We start from the raw sequence: 23,224 nt of genomic DNA on the forward strand, positions 1-23,224 counted from the left end.
GACAGCGAGGGCTTCGTCTGTTATTCACTTTAAGTGTGGACATGTTCGAACATGATTATTTCTTTCATTCTGTCGCAGCGATGGGACGTGGAGGACTAACAGTCACGATTTGGATACAAATAACCGCTTTGCTTTGTCTGTGTGACCGGTCTACAGCGCAGCTCTCGTTCTCCGTTTCCGAGGAGGTTGACAAAGGAACGGTAGTGGGAAATCTCGCTAAGGATTTACAGATTAATGTTCACGAATTGGAAAAACGGGATTTACGAGTCGTATCTGGCAATTCTAAGAAATATTTCGACGTGGATTTAAAAACTGGTGCTCTGTATGTCTGCGATAGGATTGATCGCGAGGAGCTCTGCCCAAATACAGAAAAATGCTCCCTGAACGTCGAAGCGATTCTGAGCCACCCAATGAATCTGCATCGCATAGAGGTACAAATTATTGATATTAACGATAATGCACCATCTTTTCGTGAAAAAGAAAAGACTTTCAATATTTCGGAATCTTCTTTTACCGGAGAGAGATATCTCCTCCCGATGGCTAACGACGCAGACACGGGCAGTAACTCGGTAAAGAGCTACAAGCTGACTCCAAATGAGTATTTCTCTCTGGACGTACAGAGCGGCGGACAACACAGTGAGTCTGCCGAGCTTGTTCTACAGAAAGCTTTAGACAGAGAGAAACAGTCTATTATCCGCCTTACTTTAACTGCTCTGGACGGAGGAAAACCAGCCCGGTCAGGCACATTAAAGATAGTGGTACATGTTATGGATACAAACGACAATGCTCCAGTATTTAGTCAACCTCTGTACAAGGCCCAGGTCAGTGAAGGCGCCCCATTTCAGACACCAATATTGACTGTTACTGCTACAGATTTAGATGAGGGAATAAATGGTGAGATTGTGTATTCATTTATTGAAAAGGGGAATTTCAATCCTGAGGCTTTATTCTCAATAAACCCAGATACAGGGGAAATACGAGTCAGGGGAAAAGTAGACTATGAAGAGAATACAGCTTATGATATCCGAGTTCAGGCAAGGGATAAAGGTTCGCCTTCTCGAAGTGTGCATGGTAAAGTATTAGTGGAAGTAAGTGATGTTAATGACAATTTACCTGAAATCATTATTACCTCTCTTATGAGCCCAGTTAGAGAGGATGCTGAGTTAGGTACAGTGGTCGCTTTGGTGACAGTGACTGATAAAGATGGAGGAAAAAACGGTTTCACTGGTGCTAACATTCTAGGGTCGGTGCCTTTTAAACTCAAGCTAAACTACAAAAATTATTATTCATTAACAGTCGATGGGCCCCTGGACAGAGAGAGTGTTTCTCAGTATAATGTCACCATCATAGCTACTGATGAAGGCACCCCGCCTCTCTCTAGCACCAGTGTTATTACGGTTCAGATTTCTGATGTCAATGACAACGCCCCATTATTCTCAGTGCCTGTCATTAATGTATATGTGAATGAGAATAGTGCAGTGGGAGCTACTATCTTTACTATAACAGCAGTTGATCCTGATACAGGAGAAAATGCAAAAGTAACATATTCATTATTAGATGGTATTGCTAAAACTATTCCACTAACTACGGTTATTAATGTCAACTCCGAGACTGGAGACATAGTCAGCCTGCAGTCTTTTAACTACGAGGAGTTGAAAACATTTCAGTTTAAAGTTCAGGCCACAGACTCTGGTGTTCCTCCGCTCAGCAGCAACGTGACTGTGAACGTTTTAATCCTGGATGAGAATGACAACAGTCCCACGATTCTCGCGCCCTATTCTGAGCACGGCTCCGTTAACAGTGAGACCATCCCCTATTCTGCTGAAGCGGGATACTTTGTGGCAAAGATCAGGGCTGTAGACGCAGACTCTGGATACAATGCGCTGCTTTCCTATCACCTCTCTGAGCCCAAAGGAAACAACCTCTTCCGGATCGGAACCAGCACCGGAGAGATCAGGACTAAGAGGAGAATGAGTGACAATGACCTGAAAACTCACCCCTTGGTGGTGTTGGTTTCTGATAACGGAGAACCCTCCCTGTCAGCTACTGTGTCTATTGAAGTGGTGGTGGTTGAAAGCACAGCTGACATCCAGACTCAGTTCAGACATGTGCCCATAAAGGAGGACAGCTTCTCTGATTTAAACCTGTATCTGCTGATCTCCATTGTGTCGGTGTCGGTGATCTTTCTGCTGACCCTCATCAGTTTAATAGCTGTCAAATGCCACAGGACAGACGGCAGTTTCAGCAGGTACAGCGCCCCAATGATCACCACCCACCCTGACGGGAGCTGGTCTTACTCTAAGGCTACTCAGCAGTATGACGTGTGCTTCAGCTCAGACACACTGAAGAGTGACGTAGTGGTTTTCCCCGCACAGTTTCCGCCTGTAGATGGTGAGCTGATCAGTATTAACGGAGGAGACACGTTTACACGAACTCAGACTTTACCTACTAATGAAAAGGTAAGGGTGACGGCATATAAAACACAGAGCTGCAGTGATCAATTGTTTTGCTTTCTAACATAACCTGAATTGTTTGCTAAAGCAGCCGACCATTTCAGGACCACAATGGAAATAAGTCTTAGACTTTATTGTTTGTTCTTGACACACTTTTTAGTACTTGAGTTTGATCCAGTGTACTTCTTATTATACTAGGTTAAGATTGCTCATCTGTAACATCATTGTAAGGGTAACACATTCAATAATGCTCCAGTCTTAATGTATTCCTTTCTGACCTGTTGGTCAATTATTTAAGCCCTTGTTTAGCATCCAACATTTTTGTAGTTTCCAAAACATTTTTCATTTTTAGCCTCTTGCTCAATCCTCTTCATGTATTTCTCTATTAGGGCCACGAACTTTTGCTAGAATATCAAGTTATGTATTTTGCTTTTCATTCGAGTTTAAGACGCTTAGAATATAATTACGCTTAAGATGTAATACTTCATCCTTTCCTTTAATCATTTCTTGCCTCTGACTTTAAAATTACCACAAGATGTCGCTCTCAGCTCGCAGAGTTCAACCCTTTTTTTTCCTATGCGACGCTCCTCCCTTTTCGTTTAAGAAAGAGGTTTGTAATTCTTTGTTCGTCGTGACAGTAAAGCACATTCGCACTGTATTGGGGTGGCTCTGGTCTGGATGTATCACTACTGAGCAATGTTACCGCTGGAGTGAATTTCTCGAATTAACTTGTTCGGCAGGCTATGGACAGAATGCAACAAGGGAATATTTTCAGGCATTGGATTATTTTTTTGTTCCATGTTTCTTGGATATGGAGTCTTGCAGCAGCGCAGGTTGTGTACTCTGTTACGGAGGAATCGAGCCCCGGTACCACTGTCGGTAATTTGGCGAAGGACTTACATCTGAATGTACAAGACTTGGAGACTCGGGGTTTTGAGATTTCAGGACCTAATACGAGGTATTTCGAGGCAAATGTTAAGACGGGGATACTTTTGGTGAAAGACAGAATAGACCGAGAGGAGCTCTGCTCTCGTAATGTGAAATGCTCCCTGGAAGTGGAAGCAATTGTGAACTCACCGCTGAATCTCTATCGCTTTGAGGTTAAAATTGTGGATATAAACGACAACGAACCCTCTTTTCGGATACCGGGAATTGTTTTGAACGTGTCCGAGTCAGCTTTTCCCGGTGAAAGATTTGCACTACCAAAAGCCCTCGATGCAGATGTCGGCAGTTTTTCGGTTAGAAGCTACAAGCTGAGTCAAAATGAACATTTCACCCTGGATATACAGAATGGTGGAGAGCCGACTGTGTCTGCTGATATGGTGCTGCAGAAAGCTTTAGACCATGAGAAACAGCCAGTTATCAAACTTACACTGACCGCTCTAGATGGAGGAAAACCTCCCAAATCAGGCACGTTACATATCACCGTTAATGTGCAAGACGTAAATGATAATGTTCCAATTTTTGACAGGACACTGTATAAAGCTACAGTGCTCGAAAACACACCGTACGGGGCCACCGTTATTTCTGTGCATGCTCAGGACTTAGATGAGGGTCTTAACGGAGAAATACTTTATTCTTTTCTCAATCACGACAGTGATAATGATGTGGATAAATTTGCAATTAATCAAATAACGGGAGAGATTACGGTAAAGGGTGAACTGGATCACGAAAAAAGCAATGCAGTTGAAATCCGGGTTCAAGCGAAAGACAAAGGGGCAAATCCTAGAGCATCTCACTGTAAAGTACTCGTTGAAATCACGGATCTTAATGACAATACACCAGAAATATCAGTAACATCCTTAGCCAACGTAGTGAGGGAAGATGCGCCCCTAGACACTATGGTTGGGCTTATAACAGTGAGAGATATCGACGCAGATAAAAATGGCGTAGTTCAGGTTGGAATAGTTGATTCAGTGCCTTTTAAAATTAAAAATACATATAAAAATCACTATTCTTTGGTTGTTGACGGAACTCTAGACAGAGAACGAGCATCTCAATATAATGTAACGATAAAGGCGACTGACGAAGGGGTCCCGCCTCTTTCCAGTACAAGCGTTATTACAGTCCACGTGTCTGATGTCAATGACAACGCACCTCGTTTTAAGGAGCCCGTCATCAACATTTTCGTCAAAGAGAACAGTCCCGTAGGCGCCGTTATCAATACTATGACTGCAGATGATCCCGATGTAGACGATAATGCAAAAGTAACGTTTTCAGTAATCAATAATAACCATAAAAACAATATAATAGGATCAGTAATAAACGTCAACTCAGAGACTGGAGACATAGTCAGCCTGCAGTCTTTTAACTACGAGGAGTTGAAAACGTTTCAGTTTAAAGTTCAGGCCACAGACTCTGGTGTTCCTCCGCTCAGCAGCAACGTGACTGTGAACGTTTTAATCCTGGATGAGAATGACAACAGTCCCACGATTCTCGCGCCCTATTCTGAGCACGGCTCCGTTAACAGTGAGACCATCCCCTATTCTGCTGAAGCGGGATACTTTGTGGCAAAGATCAGGGCTGTAGACGCAGACTCTGGATACAATGCGCTGCTTTCCTATCACCTCTCTGAGCCCAAAGGAAACAACCTCTTCCGGATCGGAACCAGCACCGGAGAGATCAGGACCAAGAGGAGAATGAGTGACAATGACCTGAAAACTCACCCCTTGGTGGTGTTGGTTTCTGATAACGGAGAACCCTCCCTGTCAGCTACTGTGTCTATTGAAGTGGTGGTGGTTGAAAGCACAGCTGACATCCAGACTCAGTTCAGACATGTGCCCATAAAGGAGGACAGCTTCTCTGATTTAAACCTGTATCTGCTGATCTCCATTGTGTCGGTGTCGGTGATCTTTCTGCTGACCCTCATCAGTTTAATAGCTGTCAAATGCCACAGGACAGACGGCAGTTTCAGCAGGTACAGCGCCCCAATGATCACCACCCACCCTGACGGGAGCTGGTCTTACTCTAAGGCTACTCAGCAGTATGACGTGTGCTTCAGCTCAGACACACTGAAGAGTGACGTAGTGGTTTTCCCCGCACAGTTTCCACCCATAGACGGTGAACTGATCAGTATTAACGGAGGAGACACTTTTACCAGAACTCAGACTTTACCTACTAACGACAAGGTAAGATGTAATCCGCCCCAACGAGTTGGCAAGTAATGTGTAACTTTCGTTTCATACGTCTCCTTTAGGCTGTGCAAGAAGGGTTCCACTAATATTTGTTTCATTAGCCTACTTTTCCCTCCTTCTCCGCCTGCTTTGGTATAAGCGCTATCCATGGTACTGAAACTCCTGTTAAAGTTGCGCTCCTCGCCCACCGGGAGCGTCTCTCAGAGCACAGCACAAAACTGGGATGTAGTGCTGCCAAAACTATAACGTTCACTTTATATCAACACGAAATAAAGTAAAAGTAACGGTAGTTGTGGAAAAAAAACACAACGTAGGAATTTACGTCATTACAACTGTTGATAGTATAGGTTAAATAAACGGCACGACGTGCAATTGAGTGCTTAATACCACTTCACAACCAAAGAACTGTAGCATGGATGTTTAGAATTTTTTTGAACAACGAGAATAACGTCACATACTGGTGTTTTATAGACTACAGGCAAAACATTATCGGATAGATATTGCTCGCGGTCAGCGTAGTGTCAGCACAGACTGTAAAACAACGTTTACAAAGGATTCCTATATCTATTCATTGTTTCATGGAGTGTGTACACTGTAAGGCGTCTCCACTACAACCGTACAATTGTTCATAGAAAACATGATATATTGTAAAACACCAACAAAACACAGACTGATGTCTTCGGGCAGATATTCAGTAGGCCTACTCACCGTCAGTAGACCTCCGGAAAAGCAGAAAATGGCGACCCCGTACCTGGATAGAAAAAAAGAGAATACAGGTGTATTAACACATATACCACCTTGTGTCATAACCCATTCATCCAACGTTTCTCCATTTCTCTAAACATATCTTACACCCTTCTTTAACTACTAACAAAGCAGGGATTGTTTGGAATCGACTTAACATACATTTACAATGTAGAATATGGATTGTGTTGACTTACAGTCTTGGCTTTGATTAGTTTATATCCCGAGAAACTCGTAGCGCCGAATGACCATGATAATTGGTCGTATGTTGAAATCCTAAACGACCGGATAGAAGTTGAACTGCAAAGCAAACAGTCGGGTTAAATACGGCGATGCCACGACGCCCTCCATGTCTCAGAAACAGCTTGGTCTCAGTTGGTCCAAAAGGTTCCCAGAATGTCAACAAGCCATTTAAACATTAAAGATGGCACATCTCATTCGCTCACTTCCTGTCGGTCAGCGTCACTGCGCTCAGTTCTGCCACTCACGGCTTCCAGCGGTAATGCATCCATTCTGATCGTTGCCGACGTTGTCTCTCGTCCACAAGCGAGGACACGTTGGACTCAACATGTGTTGTATTGTCTCCCTGCTGCATAAAAATCGCTTCAGTCCATCTGAGTAAGTGTGGATTACCTTACTTCGAATTTTGAACATATTTGAACGATGAGGTCACCTATGATCAATGTTTGGCTATTTACAAAGCCTGCTTCTTTCATGTGAATGATCTCATGGCTTGGTTGTTAAACCAAAAGTAAACAGTGCTAGTGACAAGTTTTTTTGATGACCTGTGGTGACCTAGTGTCTGTTTTTCGCTCAGTGAAACCAGTAGGTAGAGCTGAAGATGACATGAGTCTTGGTGGAGGGCTTGTGTGGCATTACAGGGAATTATTGACAGTTTTGATTTGCTGGAGTTTAGATTTTAGCTTTCATTTATATCCTGTTGTCTGGCTGCTCTAGTCAGTTATACACATGTATCCTGGTTCTGCATTCAAGCTGTAGGCAGTGCTCTGTCTTACTCTGGACGTATTTCTCTAATAGATATAATCACAGGGTACATCTGCCCATGTTGCTCTCTCCGTATGCATTTATTTAGGCATTTAGCCTCTTCTGTTTTTTTGTACTTTGTTCAGAAGTTGGTCTGAAAGGCCCTACACATCCACACAGGTGTTTTTTTCAGTTATTCTCAGCTCTGGTGTAAGTTGGGAGGAGTTTGGCTGGTAATTGTGAGCTCACAAACCTTCTTGCTGGAGACATTTTGACTTGACATAGTAGGACGAGCAGAAGTGTTAATATTAGCGTTAACGATTGCTCTCTTCTTTTCAAGTTTCACTGCAAGTTGTTACAGTGAGCCGTGACCCTGAACCCGAAGCAACTAAATGGAATTCAGCTCTCATAAAATGTATCATTTACACCTGTGCTTTCCATATTGTTTTCATGTCGAAATGTATTCTGTAAATATCTCCATTGAGAATGAATAAGTAGAGATTTGTCCCACCTTATCAGGTACAACATGGATGTGAGGAAGATGTTAATCAAGCACAATACATGCCCACACTGTCTTGAGTGGAGGCCGAATTAATCAAAATAGGTGAAAACACCTGTGTGTGTGGATCATGTGATACAGGGACAGGGTCTGTATTTCCATAGCTGTTCAGCCATATTTTAGTCTGTCTTTGATATTGTTATTATATATGTTCTACTCTTGCAATTTAATTGGTTTCTCCTGAGATGTTTCTGCTTCCCTGGAGGCCCACATTATTCTTTGTTATTCAACAATAGAGCTTTTGATTCAGTCCTATTTGTACTCATAATAACCTGCCCTTCCCAGAGCAATTACATACATGTGTATTTTGTTGGTTAAGTAATATTCTTCTTAAAAAAATCCCATGGTCTTATTTTATTTTTTTTAACTTACAACGCATTACCCCTTGTCTGTAGTTCTTAGGAGTAGAACTAAAGACCCCAGTGCATTGTGCAACTCAGCACTTTTAGAGGAAAGTGTGCTAGTGTATTTCTAATAATAGACTACCACCCTGAGAAAGGGTCACTGGTTGCCAGGCCGCCTTTTTACTTTCAATATCTATGAATAGTGAGCCTAGGAAATTATTTGTTTCTAAGATGCTTTTTCTCTGCTCTTAAAATAGAACTGTTTAAAACTATTTAACGATGAAAACAACATACTCACATCTCCAACATTCTTCTACATATTTTGTAATTTTATCCACGAGTTATTCTCCTTTCTTCTTTATTTTTCTTACTCTTGCCTGCTCTTTTCCTCCATTTCCATTGCTCTGCAATATCTCTTCCTCCTCTCCAACCAGAACTCATTCCCCTCCCCCTCTCCTTCACCAGCTCTCCCTGAGAAGGGGAGCAGCTGAGAGAACTAACAGGGAATTAACATCCATCTCTGCAGACATGTATGCCATCAGCCTTAGAGCGCTGTAAACATGATCTAATATACTTTTCATTAACATCCCTAATGTGTGTACAGAGTATAGAAGCAACCCTGACCCGCTGATGCCAAATAGGACACAGGCACTGTGTAGATTTTCTGATTAAATTTGTCAGTGGTTAAATCTAACTTTATTCGTGTGACGGTTATGTAGCCTATTTAATGGTGTTATCATCGCTCCTAACTGCTGGAGTATGCTCAGATATGTCCGGTGAAGCTAACAGGCCAGCATTGTGTTGTGGTGGATCTATGGTGCTTTTAGTCACTCAGACGATGTGACCTCATTCCAGGGAGTGGTCCAGCACAAACAAGCATGATGGCTGATCTGTCAAAAGTCAGTACGTTTAGTTGGTTCATTATGACGGAAACTGAACCAGGGCTTCATGCCCTCTCAAACTGACTTTACATATTGCAGGCGTATGCATATGGGCAACGTGAAGCTCTTAAGTGGGTCAGCGTGTGATTTAAAAATGGCAGCTCGCTTCATGCCTCTGAATGAACCTGTGTTTTCGTTGCCTCGCTCTCTCTCCGATACGGTCTCTGCTATATGTACAAGCTCTCCATACAGTGCTTCCTGAAAAACAATGCCTGGAGCTGTCTCTGCGTAAGTGTGGTTCAGTATGTGTTCTGTATGCTGCAGCTCTCTGTGGATGTGAGAGAAGGGGGGAGGGGCAGGTAATTTTCCGCTTCTCTCTGCAGCAGCAGCAGGAAGCTTCAGTACCGATCGAGGTATCAGCTCCACTCGGCTCAGCTCTCCCTCCTTCTCCGCTCTGCGGCTGGGCGGGGCCGACAACACCTAGTGTCAATCACAGCCAAACCGGTTGGGCGGGGCAAAAGCCAGGGCGGATGAGGAGGAGAAGCTTATCCGTGCATCCATCAGAACACCGTGTTTCTGTGCCAGTGTGTTGTAACAGGATATTTTTTATGGAGATGCAAAACTGTGCTTGTTTTTTTATTTATTTATTTTTTCTCACACAGCAGGTATAGCCTGATCCTCAACCAAGATGATACTAGTAGATACACATTAAAGAGCTAATGGGAGAGCTATTGCATTTGGGCACTCTGCATAAGGTTATGGCCTGGGGTTTAGAGTGTCTATCTGATAAAAGCTTCTAACTCTGCCTTTCCCGGTGCTGCATTAAATTATTGATTCTACAGTAGGATGGTTGAAGGATACAGCTAAGTGGTTCACAGCTCATAGATTGCACTCCTACATTAGAGGCATCCACCTAAGTCATTTTGGTGGCGTACACAGATGGGTGTGACAGATGGACTTAAAGCATTACGTATGGATGTCTTTACCTCACCAATATTAATACAATGACAGAGTAGCAGAGTGGTTAACCCAGAATATATTCATTCTTCTTCTTCATCCAACTGTCTGCCTGTCATACGCATCTTGTGTATCACTTCCTGTTTTTCTCCTTTATAAGGGTGTGTTCTTTGTGTGAGTGAGGTTAGCTGCTATGTGTGGTTACCATGGAGACTGTTCTGAGCCTTAATGAAATTATGAACTAGTCTGTTTCCAGGGAGCTTCCAGTATGTACCCACCCCCACCCAGACATCAGTCCCAGCATGTGATGTGAGATGCAAGCAGGAAGGAGGCAGGGTGGACAAAATGGGGGGTGAGAGAGATGGAGAGAGAGAGAGAGAGATGGAGAGAGAGAGAGAGAGAGAGATGCCAAACAAGAGATGCGCAGCATCTTGAGCAGAAATGCCCAGTCAGACATATAGGTTAAACGAAGTGAGCAAGCCAGGGAGAAATGTGTAAGATTAAAGAATCAGTTCTAAAAAGGGAGAGGGGTTTTAGGGAAAGTCACAAATACAGCAGCACAGACTTCAGCCTTGAGCATGAGTGGTGATAAAACTGGAGCTTCTGAGGATGAGATGGACAAAAAAACACATTAAATACATGCCCTGCAGCTGAGTGAGAACATCACAGGCTTACAATTGGTCACAGATAAAAGGAAGAACTTATCGCCACCCCTCCCCTTCTCCCCCACTTCCACCAAGCCGTCCTCCATCCGTGCTCCCTCTTAGTGGCATCAGTATGTTGTTGCAGTCGTTAGATTAGCTTTGTCATGCTCAGAACCACGGGTTCCATCCTCTCCCATCCCGCAAGTATACAAAGCCAGGGCATCCTAAGAGGGAAGTATCCAAAGCCTGCCTGCGTTTTCTGATAGCTTTGTTCAGTGCCACAACAAGAATCTGTTTGATTTATGCACAGGCTGAACCAGGACAACCAAGGAACTGTTTAACTCTTACAGGGCCCCGGAGAGGGAGGGATTTGCGGTTGTTTTTAGTTCTCTCATGCCCTTTATTTCTGAAAGCAAGGTACACAAGGGATCAGCACAAACAAGCATTCCCAGTGAATGCATTACTGTGACCGCTTATTGTGTCCACCTGAGTAAAAGGATTTTGGTTGCCATGGGACTTTTGTTTTGGAGATTTAAAAATGTGAAAGTTCTTGTGAGAAAAGTTTGATGAGAAGGTACGAGAACACAGCTTTATCATAGTGTCATAAACCTATTTACTAAATAATAACCACTCACCAGTCTGTGTTTGCTAATACAGTTTACCAGCCTGTATCTTTAGTTTTGTATTTTAGAAGGTTCATTTCATTTTATTTGAAAGTGTGATGCTGATAAAGCGAGTGATGACACGTTGGTTGATTACCTTATCTTGTTTATTTGTTTCCTTGTTTAGTGAGGGAGACAGATCCCAATACATTGATGTTACATGTATAGTTACTGTTTTGATAAATACATACATGGACATGCACTAGCACTGATTGTGGTTCTGCTGATTTTACCATCAGTATGCTTTATACTGCTTTTTCTCTACTCACCTCTGGAGGGTGTCTTGCCTTATGTCTCGCTTTATCCATTGCGGTCACTGTATTGGAAATGAGAGAGAGAAAATGACTGCCACTGCAGTTTGACGTCTATGCACCTTTCTCTCTCCCTCTCTCTCTCTCTCTCTCTCTCCCCTCTCTCCCTCTCCTGAACACGCACACACACATTCATGGCTGGGATTATGTTTTAGTGCTTTGGCTTAATGAAAAAAGCCTGTGTGGATGGGCAGTGGTCTGATGATCACGTGTCCAACCCTTGTACTACCGATTTCATCCAATAGAGGGACCAATTTCACTGTCTCTCCCACCTCTGCTCCCACTTGCTCAGTCTGCCTCTCCCACCCGTAGGATTACATTTGCTGTGCTGTTGGCATTGACTTCTTCTTTTTTTCTACTGAAGCATACATCCTAAATAAAGCAATTGTTAGACTCTTACTCAAGATACTGTTTTGTAGTCATACCTATATACCTATGTATATGTTCCAGTAAAGGCGATTAGCAAAGAAAAGCATTGTGGTTATGATTGGCTGATGAATGTTAAAATATTTCCTCTTTGTATCAAAAAATATACTTTGGTTTTATACATCCCATAATGACACTTAACAAAGGGAAGCATTCATCTTTAACATACTTTACAGTTGTTGAGGATGCTGTTTCTGCTATCTCTTCTTAGACAGGGCCTGTTTGGTCAGGTTCAGCGTTTTGTTGCATCTTTATTATTGAGCTAAATCTGAAAGCACATTTCCTGACACCACAGACGATGCTGCCCACCTACTCAACAGCCTGCAGACATTTCCTCCATTTGTCTCACTCACCTTCTTTTTGAACTAGCGTGTAGAAAATGGAGAATAGTATTTGTACCCCTAAATTCTGCCAGTACCAATGTAATCCATAATACAATGACTGCTTCCCCATTATGTAAAGTGGCACTAAACCAAAGCTTTATGACATTTTGAATAACATGGATATGAAAACTTTGGTCCAGCAGTTGTGGTTATAGACCCGATTAATAATATTTTCCCTCTCCATCTATCTAATGTGTTAAAATAGGACATAATGAAATTCATATGAAACCACTAGGTGTAGTCAGTCAACGTCAGTATATCCTCTGAGAGCCTGCATGTGCCTATTCCCTGCAGTCAGTACATCTGTTCCTTGATGGCTGTGCCCTGCCATTTAAGAATATAGGAAACAACAGCCAAAGATGCGCTGACATTCATTCAGACAAAATAATGGTGTCCTTAGATAGCGTTTGTGCTTGATAGTTGTGTGCACACTGCTTGTGTGTGTGTGAGCGTGCATGCCTACAGGCACTAATGCCCTTTAAGTTTGCATGACTGCCTCTGTTTATATATGTGTTGACCGAGGGAGTGATGTAAGGAGTCCTGCTTCATGATAGCCCAGCCGTGACCCGTTTCTCTGTGGATCTCTGCTGTCATCTGACTCACTAAAATGGGGGATTCCAGATAACAGACTCTGAGGCAAAGTTATATGAATGGCTTTTAGAGTGGCCGCTTACAGTATTAATGAGGTTGAGTCTTAGTGAAGAGAATGTTATTAATATGGTGGCCTTCCTGCATAATTGATGAAATAGGGGGTATTCTGGCAGAGAGAATGAACAAAGAGGGAGTCTGAATTTTTACTTCTCCCTCCCCCATACCTTATAGAGTTTTATATTAGCACTGATTTCTGTATCAGTCTGCAAAAAGCCTGAGCTACAGTGTTTCCACTTGAGACCCCAGTATGCCCCACAGCCAGCTCTCAGCTGGAACTGCGGACGCGCAGCTGGAGACTCTCCAGATTGGAGAAATAAGGTGATAGACGATAGGGGAAAGTGAGAAAGTGAGGGGGGTGAGAATACAAAAGATGTCAAGTTCAGGTACGTTAATTGACGATGAGGGGGAACGAAGTTGACAACGTGTGTCTTTTTTAAGACAATATAAGTATACATGAACACCTATCTGCCAATTAGCTCTTTGAAATCTGTGTTTGTTGATGCGTAAGAGCTGTCTGTCTGCAGGTGAAATAATGATAGCTTTATCTGCAGAACCCTTGGGTGAAACATAAAGTAATCCACAGCTCCGCGGCGTGCAATTATCGCTGAAACAGATGTACGTATTTGAAACAGGTACGAGAGAGCTGTAATGTGTCCAACACATCGCAAAAAGTCGAGGGGTAAAGGGGGAGAATGAGAGAGACGGGAGCAAAGATCAGGTGTGAATCCAGCTCTGCCTTTGTTGTTGGTGAGATAAACGACTCTTGTTTTCATTTTTGTGTCATTGCCAAACACTGAGGTCCACATGTCCCACCGGGAAAATCTGCTAAATGTCACGGTTAGCATGGCAGACCGCACATGAAGAACCACCAGAGACCCGGTTGAAAGAAACTCTGTGTTATCACCGCTGCTCAGTGGGATGTGATGCAAAGAGAGAGGTAAATGCCAAATAATCATGAAACAGCTTTGCAGAAGGACTGCAAATGTAGGCAAAACAGTCTCAGATTTAAATTTACATTATTTTATTACTGACTTGTAGGCTGCAACATATTATTATTATTATTATTATGCATTAAGAGGTATAGGGTTCCTAAAATCGAGTATTTTATAAACGCCCTGTATGCATAACGGATTTTTGTATACTGTATATGGCTCATAGTTTGTCTTCCTTCAACGGACATTTGGCTGCTTCTCCAACTCCCCATTTTGCCACCTCCTCCTCGTCGCCTTGAAGTGTGAAGAGTCACTCTGCATCTACACATCCACTAGCATGAGTCACTGTCTTCTCCCCGTCTCCCGGGATGCTAGGCGCTGTCATCGCCGTGGGCAGAACGGGCGTGGGTGAGAGTGGCAGTGCACCAGGAGAGGAAAAAGATTATGTGGGCGGTGGACGGACGCTTTTATCTTGGCCCCAGTGGCCGGGGATCTCGCAAGGCCACTTCACAGCATCTAACTTGTTTTAAAGAGTGGTGATGGATCACATCAACACAGTTTTAATGTCAGTACCTTACTGGGTGCATCGTTGTGGATGCATCGTTGTTGTTTCTCAGACTCATTGGTGTTTATATTCTGGGTGGCTCTCCAGGACCAATTAACATTAAACTGCGAACACTGAACTTGGATTGATTTTTGTTTTCCACCGTCGTAGCTCCAGTGTTAATTTAAAATTGAATAGTATAAAAAAAAGTTGACTCTGTCATGTTGCAAAACTTGAATCCAATTTGAATCTGAATTCAATTTAGTGACATGGGAGTAATGACAGGACAGCCAGAGTTGGATGATTTGGGTGCTCATCTCACAACCTGCAAGGCTTAACCACGCACGCGCTGTTCACACTGTCTTCAGGTCCCTGCCTGAGACGTATCCTCATATGACGGTTCATATGATTATACCACGAAAAGTTACTCCTCATTTAAAATTGAGTAACGTGAATCAAAGTCAGACGTTGAACATTACAGAGTTGCTAGACCAATCGCATGGAGTCTTTTTTTTTTTTTTTTTTTAAAAGGTGGTGCATTTGTGTATTTATGTTTTTCCTTTTTATTTTCATAAATATATTCTGCATGTATCAGGACTCTGCTTTTCCATTTGGCTCGAGGTTTCCCGATAATTGCGGGTTTGCATCAGTGCAGAAATTAAATCACCAGGCTGGTTCATAAATCAGATCCCCAGCGCACAATGAAAAAGGGCGGTGGCGCTGACAAAGAGAGGGAAAACGACAGTGTCGAAAATTTTCCCCTGAAATCGGTGTGCCGATGACATTGGTCGCTCCATGCACCGCGTCCAGATTTGTTAATAAGATATAACTCCGGGCTCATAAGTCTTTAGTCTTTTATATTTTTATTAGATGGTTTTCGATCATTTTTATTCCGAGGTGCTGAAATGTAGCCAGCATCGTTTGAGCGAGTGGCTCCCCCTCCCCTTTTGCCCACAGACAGCAGCGCCACATCGCATGCAGAGAGAGAGGGAGAGCAATAGGCAGCATCAGTGAAAGGAGACAGAGAAATAAAAAAACAAAAACCAGCACCCAGCACAGACAAAGGAAAACATGGATGCACACGGGAATCTTCTCTTTAAACAGGCACCAGAAGGGTTGCGGTGGTCGTCCTGCACATAGTCGGTGTTATGGCCGGACTATTTCCTCGTTTTTAATGAGGCGGGTGGGCTCGCACAGCAAGCTGAAAAGGCGGAAAGATTTCTCCAACTCGTCTGCAAATTCTGCCTGCCTGCGATGGCTGTAACGGCGCGATGCTGTTACAGTGTAAATGAGAATGTGCCTTTTTCTTTATATGTCGTTATTTTCGTACTCAGTGGCCTTACAACTGCACAAATTCGATACTCCATTCCGGAGGAGCTGGAGAACGGGGCATTGGTCGGTGACATTGTCCGGGATTTGGGTCTGGACCTGAGGAAGCTTTCCACGCGACGAATCCGAATCACATCGGACAGTGGTCGGAGATATTTCACCATCAATCACAAAACCGGGAAGCTGGTGGTGAGTGACCGCATTGACCGAGAGACAGTTTGTGAGTTCAGTGGCACCTGTTCACGCAACCTGGAGGTGGTGTTGGAGAATCCACTGGAGGTGCACAACGTGGAGGTCGAGATTTTGGACGTGAACGATAACGAGCCACAATTCCCTCGAGATGAATATCAGATCGAGGTGTCGGAGTCCGCACTCACCGGGTCCCGCTTTCACATCGAGGGAGCTCAGGACGCAGATGACGGTTCCAACTCTGTGAAGCAGTACCGCCTCAGCCCAAACGACCACCTCACCCTGGACTCCATTAAGCCCTTCTCCAATGATAAGCACATCGAGTTTATTGTCAAAAAGCCCTTTGACCGCGAGCAGATGCCCTCACATCAGCTAATCCTGACGGCATTCGATGGAGGCACCCCGCAGCGAACTGGCACGGCCAAAATCAATGTACGCATCCTTGATGCCAATGACAATGTACCTGCGTTTGACAGCTCCGTGTACAAAGTAAAACTGTCTGAAAACTCCCCAAAGGGCGCTCTTGTGATCAAGTTAAATGCAACAGACCCTGATGAGGGCTCAAATGGGGAGGTTTTTTACTCCTTCAGCAGTTACACACCAGAAAGAGTCAGACAGATGTTTTCCATGGAAACAGAAACAGGGGAAATTAGGGTGAAAAACAATATAGACTATGAGGAGACCAACTCCTATGAAATGTACATACAGGCCATGGACAAGGGGCCAGCTCCTGTGGCAGTTCACTGTAAAGTAGTTGTCGAAGTTTTGGACGTCAATGACAACATTCCTGACATTGTACTGTCTTCACTCTCCAGCCCTGTACGCGAGGATGCCCGGGCTGACACAGTTGTAGCATTAATCAGTGTGAATGACCGTGACTTTGGAGTAAATAAACAAGTTAGTCTGGAGATCATGCCCAATCTGCCTTTTAAGATCAAATCTTTCCGGAACCACTATACCGTCGTCACATCCGCTTTCCTGGACCGGGAAACAATCTCGTCCTACAATGTCACCGTCAACGCTGTGGATGGAGGCACCCCACCCCTGTCATCTCAAATGACCTTTAAAGTGAACGTTGCAGACGTGAATGACAACCCACCTCGTTTTGAACAAACATCATATACTGTTTATATTACAGAAAACAATGCCCCCGGTGCACCTCTGTGTGTTGTTAAGGCCACAGACGATGACGCTGCAGAAAATGCACGCATCACCTACACTGTCCTGAATGACAACAACCATGGTATCCCTATAGCCAGCTACGTCAGCATCAAACCTGACAAAGGTGAAGCCTATGCCCTGCGAGCCTTCGACTTTGAGAAGCTGAGAGAGTTTCACTTTCAGATTAAAGCCCAGGACAATGGTGTGCCTCCCCTCAGCCGTGTGGCCACAGTGTATGTTTACATTATGGATCAGAATGACCATGTGCCCAGGATAGTCTACCCACCTGCCAATGGGAGCCGCACCACAGAGACGCTAATGAAAAACGCTGAAGCAGGAGTCTTGGTTAGCAAAGTGACGGCATGGGATGGCGATGCAGGGCAGAATGCTTGGCTGCTCTTTGCCCTGGAGCAGACTAACTCAGACCTCGACCTGTTCAAGGTGCATGAATACACAGGGGAGATCCGCACCACAAGGCGCGTCATTGAGGACAACTCCACCTCCTTCATTCTGACAGTGCTGGTGCAGGATCACGGCCTACCACCACTCTCCTCAACGGCCACCATCCACGTGCACGTGATGGAGCTGCCGCCGAAGTTGACCCCTGACCCCAAGCGCATCATCAGGCCCAACAGCCCCCTCATGTTTTCCAGTGTCACCCTCTACCTCATCATTGCCCTGAGTGCAACAACCTTTGTGTTCCTGGTCACCGTCTTTGTTCTGGCCATTGTACGTTGCCATGCCTACTGCACCCAGCCTGGCTCCTGCTCTCCATGTTGTGTATCCAAGAAGAGCGTTCCAGAGGGCGGCACCTCAGCCGGTGGTGGCGGGGGTGCAGGAAGAGCTGCAGGTGGAGGAGGTGGAGGTGGAGGAGGTGGAGGTGGTGGAGGTGGAGGTGGAGGTGGAGGTGGTGGTGGCGGTGGCGGTGGAGCTGGAGGGCAACCAAATGACAATGCAGCCATGCGCCGTGACCTCAAAGTTGAACCACATTATATTGAAGTGCGGGGAAATGGGTCTTTGACCAAAACGTACTGTTACAAGACATGCCTGACCGCCACGTCAGGGAGTGACACTTTTATGTTCTACAACACGGGACGGCCGCACAGTGGCACCTGGGGCTCGGGGTACGTCACCAGCCACAGCGGACAGAGCCAGTTATTTGTACGGCGTCTCAGTATGCCAGATGCAACTGCCATTCAGGTGTGTGTCTGGTGTGATGTCTGTGTTTGCTACTTTAGATTTTCTCATAACAGTAAATGACACACAAAGCACAAGCCATAAAAGGAAAATTCTCAGAGTTATGGTTCAGGTTTTGCTCTAGGGCGGTGTTCCTGCAGTAGGATTGCAGTTGACATTTACGACTCTGGAGCTGTTAAATCCTTTCATCTGTTCTCCTGGCGTGTGATGTCTTAAAAATATATGTATTTTCTTACTGCTTTTTCAGATGGATGGTTATTCTTGTACAAAGAGGCATTTGGACATTTATTAAGTCCATCTCTTGCATAGAAGACGTCTTTGAAGAAAAGGTTACAATTTGTATGCCACGCGCAGGATCTGATTAGTACTTTTAAGTATTCTCCAACTCATTTATACAATCTGTGAATTTGTCCATCAGGATATAGAAATATATACCGCCATTATTACATTTACTGGTATTTGTGTTACGCATCTTACGGTCTACATCTTAGAAACCTGGCACACACAAGTGTTGGTAGTTTTTCTGGGCTGTGTGTTTATTTGAGTGGGAAGGTGGGTGCACTCTGATTTACTGGATGTGGTAAATGGGGTCTTTGTGTGTGTTCCACGCTTGCTAAAGACCAGTTGTTTGATGATTCAGAGTATGAGATGCTAAAGTGCACCTGTCCTCCACAGTTCTGCAAAACGCTGTAATCAAAATATTTTTCAAGACCCATCCCTCTCACGCTGTCTCTCTCTCCGCTCCATGTTACTAACTGTCTTTTCGCAACAAACCAGTTGTGTTCAGCTTGTTCACCTATGACCCCACACAGCCAGTGTTATTTGTCTACTGTGGGCTGTGTGCCACAATGTTCAAGTCCAGTAGGTCCAGAGGGCATTCAGTGGTCATCTCTATAGAGAGGAAGAGTCTGGGAAATAGTGCAGCCTTTGCCAGCTATGAGAGCCACCAGTCCCACTGCACCAAAATATCCTCTGCTGGTCACGTACCTCTCTTGTACTCAGCAGTAAGCCAGATTTTGGGAATCTGTGCAGGAAGCAGGAATAAGGAATAAGGCATACTATATCTGAGTTTAATCTGATTAGAGCTTCATTTGGTGTAATTCTTTTGCATTATAAAATATTGATATCAATATGCACAGAGTTGTTTGCATAATTGCTGGTTCTAGTAAAAGGAATTAGGATAAGGCAAACATTATTTGTTTTCTACATGGCTGTGTTTGCCCCAGAGCCTCTCTGAGTCTGTTTATGCAATGCAGAAAATAATATTACAAAAAATAAGTGATATAAAGAGGGCCAAATACATTTGGAAGGTAATTGTTCTGTTATCACTTGAAGTCTTCCTCATTAAATACCAGTCATGTTTGTTCTTGCTATGTAATTAACTGGCAGTGATGTGTTTCTCAGTGCTGTGCGTGGATTGGCTCGCTCTGCGCAGTTGAGGCGGGGGATGAAAGGTGATTGGACACAGTGTTGATGGCGGAGGTGTGAGCTCTGTATCCATGCTAGGAGTGTTCACTGAGGGAGAGAAGGAAGAATGGAGAAAAAGGCGTGAAAAGGGTTGAGTGTCCAAATAAAAGCGTTCTATATTCTCTGATGTACAAAGTCCACACAGGCAAGGCAATGCATACACTAAAAACTCTGGTATTTTGTTCTATTTCTAATTAATTCGGTTTCTCCTTTTTGAAAAGATGAAACAGAATGCATTAATATCTCATCCTCCATATGATTGTTTTTGTTTTTCTGTTTACATTTGTTGCGTGAACTGGTAACCTAGTATCCTAGTTTTGCACATATGTCTTCCCTTGAGAGTATATCAGACTGTGGACATGTTTAGGTTCCAGATGCTTCTATCTAATGTGTGTATGTGCTAGTGTGTGTGTGTTTTTAATTTACCCTCATAAACACCATACGGCAAAACAGACCTCTCCCTTCGGCCACGAACGTTTAGCAAAGCCGTTTAGTCCCATTTGTGGACAATCTGGTCTTATTTTAATGTTTTTTGTACCACTTTCTTCTCATGGGTTGTGCAGTAGGTAGAATTAGGAAAGAGAAATAACTTTTGTTTTACTGGTTTTAATGCCATACCATCACTTTTTTTTCTTTCACTATCAATCTAAACTATCAATCTCGCAACTGATTGTTTTTTGATGAGGGAGTATCTTTGAATAACCATGTCTATAGTAGCGATAACTGTCTCCGATGCTACAATGCTCTGTACCCCTGTAGAAATTCTGCTCTGTTTGAATGACTCCAGGAGGAATACCAGGCTTCTCTCATTAAGACCAAATATTGGATTTCCAGGGTGATGAATGTCCACTGCAGACTCATAGAGGTCAATGCAGCTTCATCAGCAACTGAACATCTGTCATATATGAAAGGAAATGGGATTGCAGATCGGTCTCTTATGAACTGCATGGCCAAGCAAGGATAATTTAGTGTTCTCAGTCAGATTGAGGTATCTATATCAGTGGTTTATGTCGAGATTAGAGAAAATGCAATCTTATCTCAGTTATGTGCTTCGGTTAACTGCACATTGTGCTGCACCATGTGCTGCATCACTACTGAATTGTAATCCTCTAACCACATTTTGTCAGTTTTTATAATGTAGTATCTTTATATGTTTGTGACAATAGAATTTATCTGAAAAAGCTGAAGTCTCATATTAGGTTGTTACAAATCAATTGCATCACTGGCAGATAGGCAGAGGTAACAGTGGTGCAGTGTCCCTTTGTGTCTGTTCTGTTGTGGTGTGTCTGACCCTAGATGCAGGGCCAAGGGGCTTAATCTGATATCTGCCCTCCCCCCTCTTCACCACCTGTGACCTTCACAGGAGTGAAATGACAGAGGGGCGGTGGGTGGAGGGTAAAATGTAGACTGAGCTCTGCACAGTTAACATGGTAAGATGTGTCAGACTGATTCAGGAAGACGATGTGCCAGTGACACTCAAGGTTTTGATCAGTATTAAGAGGATATAACAGGGAGAAAGAACTCAACAGCTCAGCAGAGGGGGTGCAGAATACACAGTGGCAGAGTAGAGGAAAAATACAGCAGACGATGCCGGTCTTTCAGAAACCATGGTCATCGAAAAGCATCTGTATAATACATTAATGTTCTGAAGACTTAGTTAGACATTTTGAAATATTATGATAGAGAGACAGAGAATGTAGAAGTAGGTAAGAAGAGCATTGGGTAGAAAGCTGCAGCTTTGAATTGAGTGAATCATCAACACATACGAGGGTATAAGAGAGTTCTGCAATGTTTCCATGGTAACGGACTGTACCACAACCATCCTGGAACGATTGGACTAAGCACAGTCGTGTAGCCTCAGAGCCTATGTATCACGGTACCGGGGTCAGTGGGTCGCTTGAGTGAAATCTCTCAAAGTCATGGCTGGAAGAAGGGATGAGAGAGGAGAGGGTGTGGGGATTGATGGGAGGAGCGCACCAACAAGCTTTAATTCATCATTCACTTCCCTCCAAAGGCAGCAGCAAGCTGTCACTGCTTCGAGTGTGTGTTTGTGATTTTTTTTGACGCTCTGTATGTTTATGTGCATACGTGCCGCGCATGCACTAGCACTTCTCTCCATGACTTATTAATGAGACGGTATTGGCTTTCACCTGTATTCAAGACTCAATTCCTCTCACTCTCTCTTGCAGCCTAAAGGGCCGGGTGCTGACTGGAGATATTCAGCCTCCCTGAGAGCAGGAGGTGTAATGCAGAGGTAAGCATTCACCATCATACCTCACCAGTCACCTTCATTACGTTTTGTTAAAGACCAAAAGACGTTAACACTATACTCCCACCCAATAACATTCTCTCATCCGATTACCATTCTCTAACTGACTGATCCTAAGCAACACCAAATTCTTCATTAAGACTAATTAAAACCTCAAACCAATTTGAACAAAGTTTAATTTATCCTTCATACCTGTAACTTATCCTCAAATAGTCTAAATAAATGGCCAATGAAGCCAAGCTGTACATTTAGGTTGTGAAATCATATCAACATGAAATTACTTGCAATTATATATGTAAGCCGAATGTAATGCAAAGGCATTCTTATCTCAGTTCCAAGGAAGAAGCCTGTCATCCAGCTGTGGACACCATGGTTAATGATTTCATACTAAGAAGTAATTCTCTGAATCCGTTTTATTGTGTTGAATTGAAATAAAAAAAAACTCAACATACAAAGGGTACAGTGTCCCTATGACATGGCCACCCGGCAATGTCTTTAAATATCTTGATAGCCCTAATTATCTTTGCACCAGAGTCAGTTGAGGCATAAAGGTCCATTCATTGGCCTATTCCAGTCAAGATGACGGAGATCATCTTTACTGCCAGCTGTTGCTCAAATGTGAATATAGTTCTGAGTGGAAAGGAGTGGTACTTACTAGCTTGTCCAAAACAGAATAATCACCATCTTGTTTAAAAAATTAATAAATTTATATTTATTAATGTAGTCAATTCTATTAAATATACAGTTTCGGTAAATTGTGAAAAAAAACCCAATTATTTAAATCTTATTAAAACGCCTTAGTTTAATATATATAAATTATTTATTGTACAAATAATCATTGAAAACAATGGCATGTAAAACATGAGAGAAGGGACACAGTGAGCAGAAATGCACTTGGAATTGTCTCTCAATATTACCTCAAACAGATGGAGAACTGACGGGAGAGAAGGGTAAGCAGAGAGGGTGTCAGGGATGGATGAAGGGCACGTAGTCAGGTGGAAAG

The 23,224-nt window shown here is 43.5% G+C and overlaps 2 protein-coding genes across 7 annotated transcripts in view; both read left to right on the plus strand.

Moving 5' to 3' along the window:
* The window catches only part of LOC129089706 (protocadherin alpha-C2-like), a 79,127-nt gene that overhangs the window by 41,509 nt on the left and 14,394 nt on the right, over window positions 1–23,224 (plus strand). For 2 of the 6 annotated variants that reach the window (XM_054597042.1, XM_054597043.1), the window contains exon 2: window positions 22,142–22,206. In XM_054597042.1, coding sequence (XP_054453017.1) covers window positions 22,142–22,206 — 65 coding nt within the window. The other 4 variants (XM_054597038.1, XM_054597040.1, XM_054597039.1 and 1 more) reach the window with 4 other exon arrangements.
* On the plus strand, window positions 42–2,574 carry LOC129090479 (protocadherin alpha-2-like). Its single transcript, XM_054598132.1, has 2 exons — window positions 42–2,459; window positions 2,542–2,574. The coding sequence occupies exons 1-2, from the start codon at window positions 42–44 to the stop codon at window positions 2,572–2,574; spliced, it is 2,451 nt and encodes an 816-aa protein (XP_054454107.1).

The sequence above is a fragment of the Anoplopoma fimbria genome, chromosome 4 (genome assembly GCF_027596085.1).
Source record: "Anoplopoma fimbria isolate UVic2021 breed Golden Eagle Sablefish chromosome 4, Afim_UVic_2022, whole genome shotgun sequence".
Lineage (NCBI taxonomy): Eukaryota > Metazoa > Chordata > Actinopteri > Perciformes > Anoplopomatidae > Anoplopoma > Anoplopoma fimbria.

Excerpts from the sequence above, each read along its gene's own strand:
- LOC129090479 (XM_054598132.1), top strand. The coding sequence starts at position 42 with ATGTTCGAACATGATTATTTCTTTCATTCTGTCGCAGCGATGGGACGT. Across the intron at positions 2,460-2,541 it reads CTTTACCTACTAATGAAAAG|CAGCCGACCATTTCAGGACC; the intron begins GTAAGGGTGACG and ends TGTTTGCTAAAG.